Source organism: Hakea prostrata, chromosome 8 (genome assembly GCF_041222555.1).
Source record: "Hakea prostrata isolate BN-2017 chromosome 8, UWA_Hpros_2, whole genome shotgun sequence".
NCBI classification, from domain to species: Eukaryota; Viridiplantae; Streptophyta; class Magnoliopsida; order Proteales; family Proteaceae; genus Hakea; species Hakea prostrata.
Window position 1 is genome coordinate 50,337,770 of NC_142607.1, and position 17,701 is coordinate 50,355,470.

The window sequence follows — 17,701 nt, forward strand, 5'->3', positions numbered from 1 at the left end:
CCCTCTCCTTTACTGGTTGAGTGGTGTTAATTCGTATAGTTCTCTAATCGTCCTACCTCTACTGGTGTGGTATTTTCTCCCTCCCCTCTTCCATCATCCATGCTATGGAATCCCTTTTCTGTGCTTTCCTCTGAAAGGTTCAGAAATCCACCCACTTCCTTCACCCCATTAGATGGTCGAGTATTTGTCGTCCCAAATCGGAAGGGGGTTTGGGTATTCATCGTATTCAAGGCGTCAACTCGGCTGCCTCTTGAAACTTATATAGAAGATTGCCTCCAAGCATGACTCCATTGGGTCAATTGGGTTTACTCTTACCTCCTTAAAATCTGATTCCATCTAGACTGCTCCTGTCCCCACTAATCCTTCTTGGGTCTAGAGGAAAATCCTCCTTTTGAGACCGTGCGCCCTCTCTGCCATCTCCACTTATATCTCCTCTGGCTCCTCCACTTATTCCTGGCTTGATCCGTGGCATCCGATGGGTATCCTTTTCACTCTCCTCGGCCCTCATGTTGTCTGAGTCTCGTATCCCCAAAACTGCCTCCATCTCCTCTTTCATTATTAATGGCTCCTAGAATCCCCTCCCCCACGGCCCACCCTAGTCTTACACAAGTTTGGGTTTCCCTCCCTCCCCTCCATGTCTCCCCCCATGACCTCACTGTTTGGCTACCCTCATCATCCAAGTATTTCTCCATCTCCTCTGCTTGGAACCTGCTTCGTTCTCCCCCCCCCCCCCCCCCTTGGTCGTCCCTTGTTTGGTTTAAAGGCCACATCCCCTGTCACTCTCTCACCCTTTGGAGAGCCCTTAACCTAGCTCTCCCCACCCAATCCTTTCTCATTAGCCGCCACATTCCGGTTACCCATAACTGTATCCTATGTTTGAATGATTCAGAGAACCTTGAACATTTTTTCTTTACTTGCCCCTTCTCTAATTCCCTTTGGGGGGAAACCCTTGCTTCGATATGGTCCTGTTTGAGATGCTCCTTTGGTTTTTCTTGGGATTGGTATTGGGTTTTGAGAAACTTCTCAAGTTCCTCTATTTAAGATCAGATTGGAAAGCTAGTATTCAGTGCCACTATCCATCAACTGTAGTGCGTATGGAAATCCAAATCCTACTCATTGGAATTGATTTGGAATGTCATCTATTTTGATGTTTCGACTAAACTTCTTGCTATTCCCACCCCCCAGTTATTGATACCCTAAGGAACAGGCTCATTGTTGTTACCGGGGGTCTTAGTTCTTCTTTCCGGCCTCCTGTTTGAACTTTGAACGCTGCTCCCTCCCCCCCCCCTTGTACTTTCTTCATTCTTTGCTTTAATTTAATTATTTAATCATTTAATCATTTAATCATCCAAAAAGAAAAAGGTGTTCAATTGCTGATAAGGATTATTTTAATCCAAACTATCCTCATTCAGGTAGGTAGTAGCTATAACCATTTGCCTTGGAAAATACATCTAAATAAACTTCCACCAAGTGAAGGACAGATATGAAAGACCTATTGATTAATTAAAAATTATCACACAGAATGTGAATAAGAATATACATCAGGGAAATGACTGGCAAAACACACTTCAAGAACAGAATCATGTAAAGGAAGCTCAAATAAGACAGTCTGACCTTGAACCCAGATCGCTTGATTGCGATTCCAACTGCCTGAAACTGTGGGTAATTCTTTAATTTTGAGATTACATAAGACTTCCCAATCTGCAAGGGAGGGGGAAATATAAGAATATATGTAGTATAAACACAGTTCAAGAGTCACCTCAAGGAGGAAAAAAGAAGAATGGAAGCACATGTTTAAGAAGAAAAAAAATCTAAGTTGTTTACAAGCTCAAACAAAAAGCTTCTCCAGTAGCAGATACTCCATATAAAGAAAAGAGCACTTGCTACAAGCATACAATGTACTTATGCCATGATGGTAGTGAATTTGACTAATAAGGAAGCACCCTTAAGAGACTTACTGTTCTACCGAGAAGAAACGCAGCTGTAGCACCAATAGTAGCACCAATTGAATCAGCAACAAAGCCAACAGGTAACCCAAAGAGATAACCCCCTCCAAGCTGGAATGGTAAGAAAAGGTATCCCACTATAAACAATCAAATGCAAACCATAGAAACTCAAGTTTACTGAGGAGAAGATTACAAAATTGAACAAAATATACAGGAACAATCATATTTGGATATTTTATAACATAAACAGGGTAAAAACCCTGAATACTAAGAAGATGCAAACAAAATAAAGACAAACAGAAAGAATATAAATCCGTCAGAGATATAACTTCAAAAGAAAATGTAAAAGGACCATATTGGTCAGAAAATGTTAAATCTTTACAAGGTATTGACCAATGAATGCTATGCTGGGGAACAGAATGCACAGGATAAATTCTCAATCTTAGTCATAGATTATTAGGCTCATTATGTATTTCATCATCAACCACTTCAAACCATATCCAACATTTCTTCCATTGAATTTGTAACGAGGGAAGACCCAAAACAGAAGACAGATGTATAGAATGCTATTAAAAAAGCAGTCCTCTTCCCCATGTTTCCCCATAGACTTTTGTTTAGTCTTGCATTTAGGTTGAGACCATTGCTTTGCTTATGTTGTCAAATTTGCATACTAATCTTTTATTTGCTCCTGTAGTTGCCCTATGTTTGGTATTTTCCCATCAGGACTTGCACCCACCAAGAGTACACATACCAGCCCTTGTAGGACCCCTAGTCCCAAGGGTTCCCCCTACATCAGCCCAGCTTCAAGTAGATAGGGAAAAGATCAGTTGCAGGGTAAGAATAAAAGAAACTAATTAAAAGCTATTGTCATTACACATAAGAATGTATTTTCTATATAGCCATTTAGATATGCTTGCCTTGATCACACATGCATCTTCACCATTGTTCAAGTTACGGTCGAAGGGTCAAGGTACTCAAACTTCACTCTATTGAATCTAGCAATCAAACGCTTTCATTTCTTTTCTTCTTCTTCATTTGTTCAGGGGAGTGACTAAGGGGCAAAGGAAATGCAGTACAGACTGCATTAGATCGCCAAACATTTCCTTATGGATCCATCTGTTTTGAAGTTAAAAGAAAAATAAAACAGAAACTTTACAAATCACCACCGATATTAACCATTTAACCCCCCCCCCCTCAAAAAAGAAATTTAATCAAGGTAAAAATGTTCACTTTACTTTTCAGCCACATCCTTCGAATTGAATAGGAATATATAATATCTATTTGAAAATATCAAAAAGGGCGAAACTAGTGCTGAAAGCCCCCCCGGGGGCAGCCTTACACCAACAATTTTTGCTGAGGCTGTTTTGATACCTTGACCTCAAGCTACAACTGCGGTCCACCGACCATTGCCCCAAGGCCCGCCCCTTTATTTGCAAAGATCACTTACCATATTTAATTAAGATTCTAGATTTAATATATTAAAAACACAAGCAACACAATAAAGGAAGAATACAAAGGAGACAAAGGAAGAGAGGGGGGGGGAGCAAGAAGCTCAAGGGGGGAGATGAGAGAGCAGCTGAGACCCCGGAAACTAACAATTAACCTATTTCTAAGGTCGTCAGCAACAGGGGGATGGGGGAGGGAAAGCAATCTAGAATAAACATCAAAGTAGATGGCTTTCCAAATCAAGTCTAAGGATCGAGATTTGGGGGTCCATCTTCTAAGATTGCGCTCCCACCAAATGTGATGGATGGTGGCACTAAAGACTAGCTTGCCTAGGTGATCACAAATGGAGCGGCCGGAAAAGATCATCGAGATCCAAGTCCAATCACGAATAAACCCGTGTGAGCGTCTTGAGCGGGGCCAAATGGAAGCAAAGGCTCTATTCCAAATGGGACGGGAAAAGGGCCAGGAGAAGAAAATGTCGTCAATGTCCTCTGAGCCATTCCAACAAAGGGAACAACAAGGGTTGGCGGGGATATAGCCGCTGATGAGGAAAGATCGGGTAGGGAGAGCAAGGTTGAGAGCTCTCCAAAGGGTGAGGGAATGACGGGGGATGTGACCTTTGAACCAGACCAAATGGGACCAAGGGACCGGCTATGAGGGGAGCCGAGGAGGTTCCATGCAGAGGAAGTGGTAAAGGATTTGGAAGGCGAAGGGGACCAAATGGTGCATAAGATTCTAGATTAGTTGCACAATCATGAATACCAAAGTTTTGTATCTTACATTCTCATTAGCTCAACTTTCCTTCATTTCCCTCTACTTGTAATAAGATGGAGGATACACGACAAACATGCAAGTACCCCCCAGAATCTTATGCACAATTTTTTTAGATCATGCAGAACATGCCAACAATATGAAGGCAATGACTGAAAGGGCAGCAGCCCTAGAACAATATGCGGATAATCTTTCTCACACACAAGCACATAAAACCTACGATTATTTGAGGATAGATGAGAGATTTCCAGTTCACTCCACACCAATCCCATGTCTAAAGTGTTAAGAGGACCACAACAATCTCAAATTCCTCAACCCCCATTGGAGGAAGCCATTTGTAGCTTTCTAACTACTCGTGGCATCTCAAGATTTAATGATGACTCTCAACGAGTAGGACTTGAGTTGAAGGAATATGGCAGGAAACCTGATCTCCAACTGTTCCAAGACTGGCTGAACTGTTTGAAGGACTATTTTGAATGCTTTCATTTGCCAAAGGCTCAAAAGATGCACCTTGCTCAGGTCAAGTTGGTGGGACCTTTCATCATAGGCTTAAAAGAGGTGTATTAAGTGTCTTTTACCAGTATCAAACTGTATCAGGCCTGTATCAGATTGTACCATTCTTGTATCAACCCTCTATCAACCGATACAACTCTTAAAGAGAAAAACTGTTTAGGTGCCAACCAATAATGAGATGTGTTGGTCAATGCATATGATACCTACTGATAATAAGTTACAACCCCACCTCACAAGTCACAAGACATTGCCACATGATTAGAATATGATGTGTATGTCAACTTGCCCAAGGAACTAAGCAAAACAAAGGATTGTGCTCCCATTTACCTGTTATACACACACCTTGGATCCTTATGACTATGGATGTTGTACTTGGTTTACCAACTAAAAGGGAGAAAATGGATTCTATAATTATAATGGTTGATCACTTCTCTAAGATAGCACTTAACGGAGTTATTGTGCATCACTAAACTGAGATTTCAGCATCATGCTCTTAATATTAAGAAAGCAAATGGGTAAGGGTCAATTACTCGCTTTAATATAAGAGAGTATTCTGAACTAGTAAACGTAAGGGAGTTATCATTAGCTTCACAAATACCATAGATGATATCCCTACAACATAATACACAGGAGGAAAAGAAAACTTTATGCCTCAAATTATAATGGAAAAGATAATTTTACCGTGAGCACTGAAGCTGGAACTGCCAGAACTGTTAGAGGGATGTAAGAGATGGCCCTAGAAAAATTCCAAGAGATTAACAGTTAAAGTTAAGACGGGGAAAAATATTGAGAGAGGCCCAGAAATTTAAGGTTAAAAGCACCAAAATATTCCATGGGCAACTGAATAGGCCTGAAAATGATTTTTGACAGACAACCATTGAACATGAATAGATGGCTCATTTAGTCCTCCAAAAAGATAGCCCAAATTTTCTTGTATATGATATAACTGAAAGATTGTCACAATAATATTTGAATAGCCTTGATCTCTTCTTAATATTACTTCACCATACCCATTTCAGCAACAAACATATGTAGCTTGCATTAACAGTTGGAATATTCAAGATATGGTGTATCAACTATCAAGATCCAACCTTTATCACGGAGAGAGATGAGTTTTCTACACATTTCAGTGAGATGGATAAGAAGACTAGCCACACACACACATATTATATATATACCATTAGGTTAACAACATTATAGTGTTTCTATATCGGATTGTCACTGAACCTATTGGCGATCCTATGTACATTAACAGTTAATTCTCTCTTTGCAAGGTTCACATCATGCTTTCAAGTATCTTATTAGCTGGAAGTGCTCTGTCCAAACTGTGGGTTGGGAATTCTAGTTTCAATCACTGGAACCAAGGTTTAAGTAGAAACAAAATGATGGCATCAAACCCAAGTGCTTATAAGGGTTTCAACTACAATCAGATCATCTTGTCCAGACTCCAGAGGCCCATAATCAATACCAAAATTCACAGCAGACAGGGAGAAGAGAACTAGCTCACAGAGATGCTGAGTCAGAGCTAAATAAAGGAACAATGAGTAGGAAGTAAAGTAACTTACAAAACAAGTGGACCCCAATTCCCTAGATTCTGCTCAATCCATAGTAGGAAATCTTTTAACATCTGCATTTGAAATCTCAGTTAGTATATAAACATATATAGAGAAATAGTGAACAAATATTTAAGAAAATGAGATACAGAAAAAGAAACTCAGACAGTTTTTCAACCAAGGTTGGGTTTTAACTGTTAGAATGTAATAGGGGGTACTTTAGTCTCGTGTTTAGTATTCTTCAGCTTAAATTGTAATTTCTGTGTTCCTTTCTTTTTACTTTTAACCTCCCTAGTAAATATTAAAGTGAATCCCTGCTATTAGGATAGGTGGCTAGCTGTTTGGGCACCTCAAGATCTGAAAGAATATCCCGGTTTGAATCTGCTACTGATACTTATCAGATGTGTATAGGAAAAAGAAACAGTGACAGAATGTCATAAGTTAAAAATCATCACAGGCAATAGTTGTACACCTGCATGAGAGAATCAATAATGCGAATTCCATTAAAAGAGGACGTGAAACATAAGTTTGCTTCATCTTTAGAGTGCTGCAACAAATATATCTTCCATGTTTGAATTTGAAATCTTATGGCTCTGTACTTATGTCCACCTGTTTCATCTGTGTAATCTTTTCCCTTGCTATTGGCAAAGCATTTTCTATCCTGCTCAATTATGCTACATAAACTCTATGTTTCAAAATAATGTGTCTACCTAATACCTTAAGTTTACATGCATTGAGGTCCTTTCTATGAGTATCTACATCAATTTATTTCACTACAGGCGTAAAGGCTTTTTTTTTTCATACACAAAAGAAAAAAATATATGTGCCATGAGCAACAATACTGAAATAAAAAATATTTAAACCTGAATATTCTGTATTCGTCTATCCAGTTTCGTGCAATAAAAGCCAAAACCCAGTAAGCATAAAATGTAGCAGCTACACAACAAGAGGCATCAGAATTAAAAGTTCAAAAAAGCATCAAAGGTGGGATTTTTTGTATGAAAAAAATGATGAACAAAAACCCAAATGCCAACAGACCTTCTTTTCCTTAATAAGAGTTACAAAACCAAACTGACAGAAATCCACAATAATCCTAAAATTGTTGGCTATGATACAACTTAATAAAACAAACATACATTGGTAACCCAATCAAGAACAATGTAAGATTGTGAATCAAATCGATAAACTCAACAGAGTGAGAAACAAAAACAGCAAGTACCTAATTATAAAAGCTACCCAATGTCACATCAAACTCAACCATGTAATACATAATTAAACAGCTAACGAGTTACAAAATCAGACAGATAGAAATCCACAATAATCCCAAAATTGTTCGCTATGATACAACTTAAAAAAAAATATACAAAATGACATTGGTAAACCAATCAAGAACAATGTGAGATTGTGAATCAATGGTGCCTTAAATTGATAAAGTCATAGAGTGAGGAACAAAAAGCCACATTACACTCAACCATGTAATACAGAATTAAACAGAGAATGAGTAAGTAGAAAATATGAATCTACCTTTTCAATGGGAATAGTAAAGCAGGCAATAGTAATGGCGATCAAAAGCAAGAGGAGAAGGGCGATCCTGGAAACGGAAGCCCATGTGACCGCCATTGATAACCTTCGACGCCAAGGTCTGCACACCTCCTCGTCGTCCTTGGTTATGGGTTGCTTCAAGGACGACCTTGCCCTCAAGCCTTCAAAGGTTGCCAGATTTAGTAATCCAAATTTAGCAGACTTGTATGATTATATCCCTAATCCCCCCACGAACGTTAAACGTCTACCACTCTATCCCCTTCCAAATCTAAAATGTTTCGTCCCCAAGATTTATCAGTTCTTGTGAGTTGTGACTGAACTAACAAACTAACCTTTGTTTCCACCTATGTATAATATATAAACAATATAACAGAACTAAATTGTATATTTCCCTTATCCCAAAACACTTAACAACAGTATTCATATAATAATAATATAATAAATCTGGATCACTCCTCTTATGTTAATATATTAAGGCCATGTGAAGTGATTAACTTTTTATATTTGTTTTTCAGTGTCTATGTGAAACTCATTTCGTATAACTTTGTGTTTAAATTTGCATTGAATACGACAAATAGCTGGATGTGGTTGCTTGTAGAGTCCGGATCATCTTCGAGTCGGGGGTGCACTCTCTACTCCTCTACACCTTTACAACCACACACTACGGTGGGGCCACAGGTGAAGGTGGTGAGATTTTTTTATATATATTTTATTATTTCTCACCTGTGGGTCCCACCATAATGTGAGTTTGTAAAGTTGTTGGGGAGCATAGAGTGCACCATCGATTGGGAGATGATCCAGACTCTATAGGAGTTGTATGTCTATTTTGCCTAAATATCAAGGTTAGGCGAAATGATATTCTCACACTCTTATGGTCAAGTGGATATAACCCCATGTTACTCTTTTCTATAACAAGAGACGTTTTGATCGGTTGTGTCTACCCATACCCAAGCCAAGACACAAGTACAAGATGGTGCAGAGCCGGATTCAACATCGGGGGAAGGGGGGTCAAATTCAGTCCGTGAACTTCATTTCAAGTTCAAAATCCTTCTTTCGTTCTTTGGCCTTCGCTATGGTGATTCAACCCCTTGCCCTGATAGAGGAAAGCTCTGTCATTCAGTATCGGTTCTCATGAAATATAAAATTGAATTCATATTTTTGGGACAAACATAAACTTATATTAGATGATCAAGGAAAACAACAAGGGCTATCAAAGTCGGATTTACAAAACAAGCAGGAGGGGACTACGTCCAAACTGGATTAAGCTATAAACTTCTTCATATCTTGAACTAAGAAGTCAGCATGACTATTACAACCCCTATTAACATAACGGAAAGATACATAAGAAAAAGAGCTAGATAGCCTCGAAATGGCATTCACATTAATATTCCTGCACGTGCTCTCATTAATCCGTGCATGATTTCTTATCCTAAGGTGTATGTTAAGAAAAAGGTAAGCTTATCCATCACCCATCAGTGAAAGCTCAGAACCCGTGAGTCTACAGACTACAATCACCAACTCTTGCATAGTTATCTTCTTCATTAATAGATAAAAACTTTCGAATTGAGAATTCAAACCATAAAACTGAATAAATAATTGTGTTCCGCATTCTTCTCAATCCAGCACTCCCTACCATGTTAGTGTGGGGGCAATGGTAGAGTTCACTCACCCTAATTTTAAAGGAATAAATGTTATAAATAAACACAGCGAATTTATGGCAATTTTGGATGTTTGTTTTATCACTTTATGTGACACCAATTATTGTACAACATATCGCCAAATTTTAGCCGAAATTTAGGTTTGGCAGTAATCGAAAGTTTTTTAGGGGCGAAACTAAACGGGCCAAAAATTGCTGAAATCTCAGCAATATTTCCCAATATATCTTCGAATCGACCAATATATTGCAAAAATATTGTGACACTTTAGCGATTTCTCTAGATTTTTAGGTAATTTCTCTTGCGATTCTATAAGGAATTTTCAAGGTCAATGGACAATTTTACCAATTCAGTCCCAATGATTCAAGCCTCAAAAGACACTGTGCCAAATGTGATTAAGGAGGAGAATCTACATAGAATAACTTAAATTATGAAGACATTTTGTAACAAAATCTTAAAGATCAATTAACAATCTTATTAATTATATCCGAGTGATTTATGTCTCGAAGGACAATGTGTCAAATGTGGTTAGGGAATAGTATATAAATGAAAGAGTTTATGAAACAATTTAAATTATGATGGGATTTTGTAATGGAATTTCTAAGGTCAACGGATAATCTTTCCAATATGTCCGAATGAATTAAGCCTCTAATATGTTAAATGTGATTAGGAAGGAGAATTTACATGATAGAATATATAGGAAATAATTTAAATTATCAAATATTGACATTAAATTAGGCTAGACACCAAATTTGGGTACAAAATGACTTAAAATACCCCCAAAATGGGTCGAAATCTAGCTATATTTCGCCAATATTTTACACTATGACACAAATAAAAACTCAATATGGTGTTAAACATATGTTTTCTTCCACTTTTTTTGGTAAAATAATGAATGCAAAAAATTCTGAAATCTATGTACACTGTAACTTTGGTTATCCATTCAATAGATCTAAGGAATAACCCTACTTAATCTACTTAATTTCTCTGGAATTCTGTATTACATAAATTATTCGAGATCATTTATATTTCTTTCTTAAGCCACAATCTAGATCTAGAAATCTAGATGCTTTGGCTCAATCCCAAATTCCAATAATAGTATTTTTTTTTAATTGATTTTGATAACAATTATGTTAGGTATGTGATTAACGCATTAAAAGTTTTGAAGTTGATGGAATGAATGGAGCCAAACGTTTTAACCTATCCTATAATAAAACTGGCCTAATCTAATGCTCATACTCCAGAGTTGGCCCATTAAGTACATAACATACTCTTACATTTTCATAGTCATCACCCTTGACGGTTTTCCCTCCACGCAATTCAACACTCTGTAGATATACTTTATTCTCAAATTGTTTTTAGTGGGGGCGAGACAGTTGCCATTTCTTTGACACCAAATGTTGGACAAGGGATTGTATGGTATAATGTTTTCATTCCATTTATGGTAAAAAAAGAAGAAGAAGCATGTTTCTATTTATTTTCACCACTTATCACTCTTTCTAGAAGTTGAAATCATGTATGATTACACAAGGGGAAATGACATTTTTGTTAAAAAAAAAAAAATAGGACAAATTTTTTGAGATCTTAAGGCTCAGAAAAAAAATATAAAAACACCCCTCCACCTTTTTAAGAGAAGCATCTTATCATTATAACCCAATTTGATGGTAATTCTCAAAATGGGCTCAAAACTCTGCAAAAGTACCAACTTATTAGAAAAAAAATTAAAAATACATTACATATACATGATCTGAGCTGTTTCAGTTATTAAAATACAATAAAAAAAAACAAAAATATTAACATACAACCCAAATTGACCAACATAGCAAAAACTCCAGAACCAGTGAAACTAATTAAATCAAACCGGTTAATTTATTTCAATATTAGCTGACCCCCTTTAACCGTCTATACATCAAAGTGGACTCCATTAAATACAAATTAAATACAAGTATACAACAACATTACCACTTTTTTCTTTGCAATGAATGAAACACACATAACTGTAATTTAACCCTATAAAAAAAACTGTAATTTAACCAATTAATTCATCCCAAAAGAGGCTAGAGAGAGAGAATCTGGTAGAGAAAGCAATGGCTCCCTTAAGATACATTCCCACATGCAACTGGGACCAGAGCGCTCCTCTCCTCTCCCTCACATGCGCCACCAAACCACCCCGCGGGCCACGGCCAACGCTTCACTCCCAACTCTCCACCTGCAATCACCACCTCTCCTCTTCATTATTGACCCAATAATAGCAGGACCCAGGGTGGATTCATAACACGCACGCCACCCTGGACGAGTTTAGCGTATCTTGAGAGGTGGCTCAGTTGGCAAAAGACCAACACTCTGTAAAGGAAGTCAGAGTTCGATTTTCTTTCGGGGTCAAGGGTGAGGAGTAGTCGAGGGGTGTGTAAGTTGGCCAAGATGAAATCAATTAAAAGAAAAAAGAAAAAAAAAGTCAATTCGAATTAACGAATATGAAAATGTTATGGTGTTGCGCTTGCGCAGATGGCGTTGAGTATGACATGTCCCAGCATCAAATCAACGAAGTAATGATGTCCAATCTCACCGTCCCTCCACTTAGCCTTCAATGGTGGCCTACCATAGTGGACCCCATCATTGCAACGGTTGTCGAAGTGCCACGAGTACGTCATATCGAAATCGTCTATCACACCCGAAACGATTCCCACTCGCTTCATCTTATCCAACAAGATTCCATTGAAAGCTTCCATTTTACTTGGATTAAACATCAACCTCCTGGCATACCCTCCGGTGGCAATCGTCGACCGATACAATACTTCCGGCGACCGCTTCCCCCGCCGAGTCACCTCGTCCATCACTTCTTTCCAGAACGCCGCCGCCCGTTCCGCCGACGCCGAGAAATATCTTATGTTCTTGAAGTGGACGCCGTCGTGGAGTCCGGAGTTGAAGATCACTGTGTCAGGAACCCTTTCTTCGGAGATGAAGTACTGCTTCACTAGGTTCCGAAACCCTTCGTTTCGAAGAGAATCCAAACCCTCGTAATTCTTAATCTCGTTCCAATGTCCGTTGAAAATGCTGGTGATTCGAACTGTTTGACTCGTGTTCTTAGGGTTCGTGAAGTTGTTATCGAATCTTCTCGGGATTGTTTTGATCTCCGGCAAGTCCAGTATGAAATTCAGAAGGTTTCGTATGGTGTCAACATGGTTGGAGTCGCCCCAGAAGAATATCCATCGGTTCTGCAAACATTCCCACGCAAGCTCTGCAGAGAATATTCGAAAGGAGCAGTGGCTCGAATAAACCCAACCATTGCTCTCCACCGAACCCAAAGCACCTGCACACCATGGTTTCTGGCATGGGAAATCAGGTTCCAAGCAACGATACCGACCATCGTCGCTTATCTCGCATTCTTCATTGTTCGCGTGTCGCGTCCACCTCCCGGACCATACGTCCCTGCTAAAGTCAGATTTCTTACAGATTTGTAGTTCAGGCAGTTTGGCATTGCTTCTGGAGAACCCAATTGGAATTCGGCGGAGCTCTTTCTGGTAGGCAAATCGCTCCGGTGAGAACCGTAAACCCTCGAAGTGTCGGAATAGGAGGACAATGCTTAGGTTATATTCACCAGAGAAATCGGGATGGACTTGAAGGGAGATGGTATAAGAGCCATTGCCATGATCCTTCAACGGTGGTCGAGATTTCCAGTTCTCGCCGGAGAGGTCGATTTCAAAGTAATCACCACCCAAACAACGTGGATTCCCCTTCCCATCGACGGCCTGAATAACAAAACTGTGAATTTCTCCGGCTGATAGTGTAACTGGATTTCCCTCATCTTCTAGACCTTCGATTCTGATGTCCTCCGTCATGGTACCACAACCTGGAGTTAACCATCTGGACAGCAGATTCATCGTGAAGTCTGGCTCCAATTCGACGGAAATCCAGCCAAGATTTGGCATTTTCAATGCTCTGTTCAAGCTCTGGTGATGTCTTTGGACAGAACGAATCGCATTTTGAGAAGAATCGTTTTCTGATTGGGTAACGTTCAATGAGGAATCGTTGCTACTGCTATTCTGAGTCGCTGCCGCATTGATTGGCTCAGCATTTTGAGAAGAACCGTGTTCTGACTCGGTAACGTTCAACGACGAATGGTAGCTACTGCTATTCTGAGTCTCTGCCGCATTGATTGGCTCATGGAAGGAATAGTGAGTCAGATTTTCATGGTTTTGATGCTTGAAGGCCAAAAAATCTCTCCGGTTCCGCCACGCTCTTATGCTGTATTTGATAGTAGATGCATCGATGCTCCAGATGAACAGCATTCCCAGGAAAGCAGCCGCTGTTAGTATCGGAAAACGTATAGGAAACCATATACCTAACCGTAATCCCACTGGGCTGGAAACGGAAATCCCTCCTTTTTCAGGCATCTGCAATTCAGAAACAAAGAGAAACCATAGAATGACAGCGTAAGAAACTAAAATTCAACTTTCGTTTAGTTTGGACCGAAATAATAAAAATAGAAACTCACTTCCTCAATTTAGTTCGACAAAGCAACGCTTCCACGAGTTGTCTAAAAAAAAAATCTTTACAACCATGAAAGAGCTGTTCGCCTTTCTACTCTTCCGCTTTTCACGCGAAAGGGCTTTTGGAGTCGCATTTGCAGAAAGAAAAAGAAAAACTTCTCTTTCTCTAAGAATCAAGAACCAGAAAAGATGAAATGAAAATCTTTTTTCGGCTTCTTTGATCTCCTGCGAAATTCTACAACTGCAACCCGTGGCTTCTCTTTCTTTCCCTTCGCTCGCTTTCTATCACGGGTGTCACGCTTCGAGCGATGAAGATAAAGCAAAGAAAGAATGGAAAGAAGAGGAGGAGAGACCTTCCTCTGCGATAAAGCGCAGAAGAGAAAGGGTGGCGAGTAAAGAGAGCCGAAAAGGACAAAGATCACAAATCATGGAGCGGCCTGAGTTTTTACTTTTCGTGAGTATTTCTTTGTTTCCTGAAATGCCCTCGTAGGATTACTTAAATGACAGGTGTGCTTCGAAAAGTGAACGCTAAACTCGTAAGCGGTGGGGTGTACGGACAAAAAACCCTCTTCTATGTACGGCAATGCTGTCAAAAATAATAAACTGAAATTAAAAACTTTATTTTAATTTTGAAAAGTCTAAAATAGGCTTGAAATTTCTTTCTATATATGCTAAGTAGAAGATGTTTTTTAGCATTCCGAGTATCCAGATGATTGGGCTAAAATTGGAATAGTCAGAAACTAAAAAGATAAAACCCAAAAAAAGAAAAAGAAAAAACAAACCGAGCTACCGACGTCTCCGAGAGAACGTTACATGTTGCCACGTGGTTGTAGGGATCTGTGCCATTCTGTGGAAACGGCGTTGTAGACGCCGTTACTTTTTTTTTTTATTTCCTGTTTTTGGGTAAAGACGCCGATACTTAAAAATCGATAATTATGTAATTTTTTTTTTTAATTTTAGTACAAAGAGCTTTATTAAGCCGAGGGACGTGAATATTTATATAGCTCAGCGAGATTCGAACTCACAACCTCTTTACTAAGAGGTGTTGGTTTCAACTTTTTAATCGCTTTATAATCGAGCAAGTGTCTGAAGCAATCATAGAAAAGTGTTTTTCAGTTTATCTTGAACTGTTATCCGTCCATGGAGAATCTCTCCAATTGTCATCACAACTGATCCATCCCTTTTAATTTTTGTCTCTAAAGTAGTTATTAGATGGGCTTAATGTTCTTAAAAGTGACTTTGAATGTGTCAAATAATTCAAAGTTGAAGATGGGTGCAAGGTTGACGCCACTTTTCATAATGTAATGGTTGATGGGTCACAATTATAGCCCTGACATTAAGGTATTGAAATTTTATATCTTCAAATAAAAATTGTTGGGACAGAACTCTTGTAGAAAAAAATATTTTTTTATGTCAATAATGCCGACATTGTACGTTAAAACCATGCTACAATGGGATGCTTCCATATGCACTTTCAGTCACTAGTGTGTTGGTTAGGTGAACCATTTCAATATAAATTGCTTTCTATTGAATTTAATATCCTTATATAGGATACGTAGATATGAGATTCTTAATTAGGGAATATGGGGTGAAGTGAAATTGCTTGGGTGTTGCACATTAAATGTGCTACCATGCTGTATACGATTGAGATTGAAACTAAAATAGAGATTTCGATCTCGATCGTTTGTTTTACAAACGTTGCTATAAACACTTGTGCAAAACGAGTATTTGAGATTGAAATTTTAACTGTACACAATACAGTTAATGTGCAACACTAAAGTAGAGCTCGGGGGTACAGAATCAAAGACTGAGAATACGAGTTCTACAGGATTTCAAAGAACCAATGGAAGAGAACTGAAACTTATGAAAAGTCCGAAACCAGAAATCTCTGAAGAAACCTCTTCATTTAACTCAACCATAAACTCAAGGAAATCCAAGAAATTTAACCAGGCAACAAATTTGCATGTATGACCAAAAGGAATTTACATGGCACATTGTGGTTTACATTTAAAGAATCTTTTGATGGAACAGGTATTAACAATTATTGTAAGCACATGATGATGACATAACCTGAGAGCAACAATGATAGAGTGATACCCCACTTGGAGCTAACCTCCATTAATTTGTCTTTGGATTCCAATCACACAAACCTATTCTTTAAAGGATTAATCATAATTCATCATACCCAATAACCCAAACTAGAGACCACTTGGATTCCTATGGTCCTGGATTTCTTCACCTGTAGAACAGCTCTCCAGTTGAGATCACCACCAATGGTGAGCAGAGACTCATGTCGGCAGAAGAGACTGATTCACTGATTCCTGCCAATCTGGGCTGAAATCTCTGGTGACTGATCCCAATGCAGATCTGCAGTGGAGGTGTAGAGGGGAAGTGGGTAGCCAACCACACACATTACTCAAAGAGTCAAAAGTTGGAATTGGTGGAAGCAGTTGGTGGTAGACAAGGATTTCATTTCAAGGGTGGGAAAGCATGCACTGGCCATAGAGATTCCAGGCATCAGAGGAAAAAGATGCAATAGAGAAGTTAATGGAGGGTTTGAGAATTGAGAAAGAACAGCTTCTTTTCCAACCCACCGACAATAATAAAGTTCAGACAGGACTGTGGGGTCCCAATCCCTTCTTGGTGACTCAGTTGAACAACACAACACAACAAAAACAACAACAGCAGAAACAGCAAAAAAAGAAGAGTAACCTAAAAATCTGTTGTCACTTGAATATTATTGATTCACACTTGTTCCAACATTTACCCAAAAAAATGTATTTCAATATCTTTAATGCCGAAGAACCAGAAAGAAACGGAACAAACACATTTTTTTCCTGCCCCGCAGGGCCGCAACCATTAATTTTTTCTTGTCGCATTCTTGCCTGCACACTTCATCCATAAAAAAACGCATTCTTGCTGTCTTAAATTTGTATGCTTCAATGGCCATGGGACCCAACTACTCTCCTGAATTCATGAAACTTCTGTAATATAATTTTCACAGTTATAAGACATCTATCAACAATTCGGTACAGAGTTGTATGGACTCTGGTTCTACTATTTTCTACCGCAGAAGGGTGCAATACAATACAGTTTATGGTCGTGATTGAAATTTGTGGTCGAAGCGAAATCTCAATTACTCGTTTTACGAGACAAAATCTCGATCACTCGTTTTGCAAATAAACTTTACCAAAAAGAAGTTCACTTAAACGAAACAGGGCGCAAGGAGTGGTTGAGATGTCGTCTCAACCACAAGTTTCAATCGTAACCATAGGTTGCATTGTGCTTCGTGCATCTAGACATCTATTGGCATGTCACCAAAGCCATGAATCTAATACATGGGATAAAATTTTGCCTATGGACTTTATTTTTTATTTTCCATGTGAAATCTTTGCCTATAGATTTCCATTTTTTTGGTGAAGCTTTGCCTACAGATTTCTTAAATGAAGTTTTGATCCTTTTGCGTTTGAAATTCGTTGATAAATAGAGTCTCGATCCTTTTACCCTTTGTGTACAGTTTTAACTGACTAAAATGACACCATATAGGTTAGAGATGCAAAGGGCAGGGATGTGGGAGGGACAAAGCATTAAGGTGTGGATGGCTTAAGAAAGACCAGCAAAATTTCCATTTTATTCTACATGATTTCTTCAAAACCAAAGGAATAAGCAATTTGATCAATCTGATCATGGTTTTTGGTCAGATTGAGCTTTAAAGGATTACAATGAAATACATTCACCTCACTTGCAATGGTAAGAAAAAGGAGGAAAAAAAAAAAAAAAAAAAA

The 17,701-nt window shown here is 38.7% G+C and overlaps 2 protein-coding genes across 2 annotated transcripts in view; both read right to left on the reverse strand.

Moving 5' to 3' along the window:
* LOC149008443 (uncharacterized) overlaps positions 1-8,080 on the reverse strand; it is a 37,277-nt gene extending 29,197 nt beyond the window's left edge. Inside the window, exons 1-5 of the mRNA XM_089166473.1 lie at positions 7,754-8,080; positions 6,242-6,303; positions 5,358-5,412; positions 1,959-2,057; positions 1,615-1,701 (exon numbers count right to left, since the gene is read on the reverse strand). Coding sequence (XP_089022599.1) covers positions 1,615-1,701; positions 1,959-2,057; positions 5,358-5,412; positions 6,242-6,303; positions 7,754-7,849 — 399 coding nt within the window. The 5' untranslated portion in view covers positions 7,850-8,080. The remainder of the gene's footprint in view (positions 1-1,614; positions 1,702-1,958; positions 2,058-5,357; positions 5,413-6,241; positions 6,304-7,753) is intronic.
* A 2,987-nt stretch (positions 8,081-11,067) lies between these two features.
* Positions 11,068-14,338, reverse strand: LOC149008444 (uncharacterized). Its single transcript, XM_089166739.1, has 2 exons — positions 13,922-14,338; positions 11,068-13,820 (listed from the first exon to the last, which is right to left on the reverse strand). The coding sequence occupies exon 2, from the start codon at positions 13,818-13,820 to the stop codon at positions 11,910-11,912; it is 1,911 nt and encodes a 636-aa protein (XP_089022865.1). The 5' UTR covers positions 13,922-14,338; the 3' UTR covers positions 11,068-11,909.
* Between the last annotated feature and the right edge of the window lie 3,363 nt (positions 14,339-17,701).

What these genes read in the sequence shown, in the direction of transcription:
- LOC149008444 (XM_089166739.1), bottom strand. Translation starts at nt 13,820, where the DNA reads ATGCCTGAAAAAGGAGGGATTTCCGTTTCCAGCCCAGTGGGATTACGG.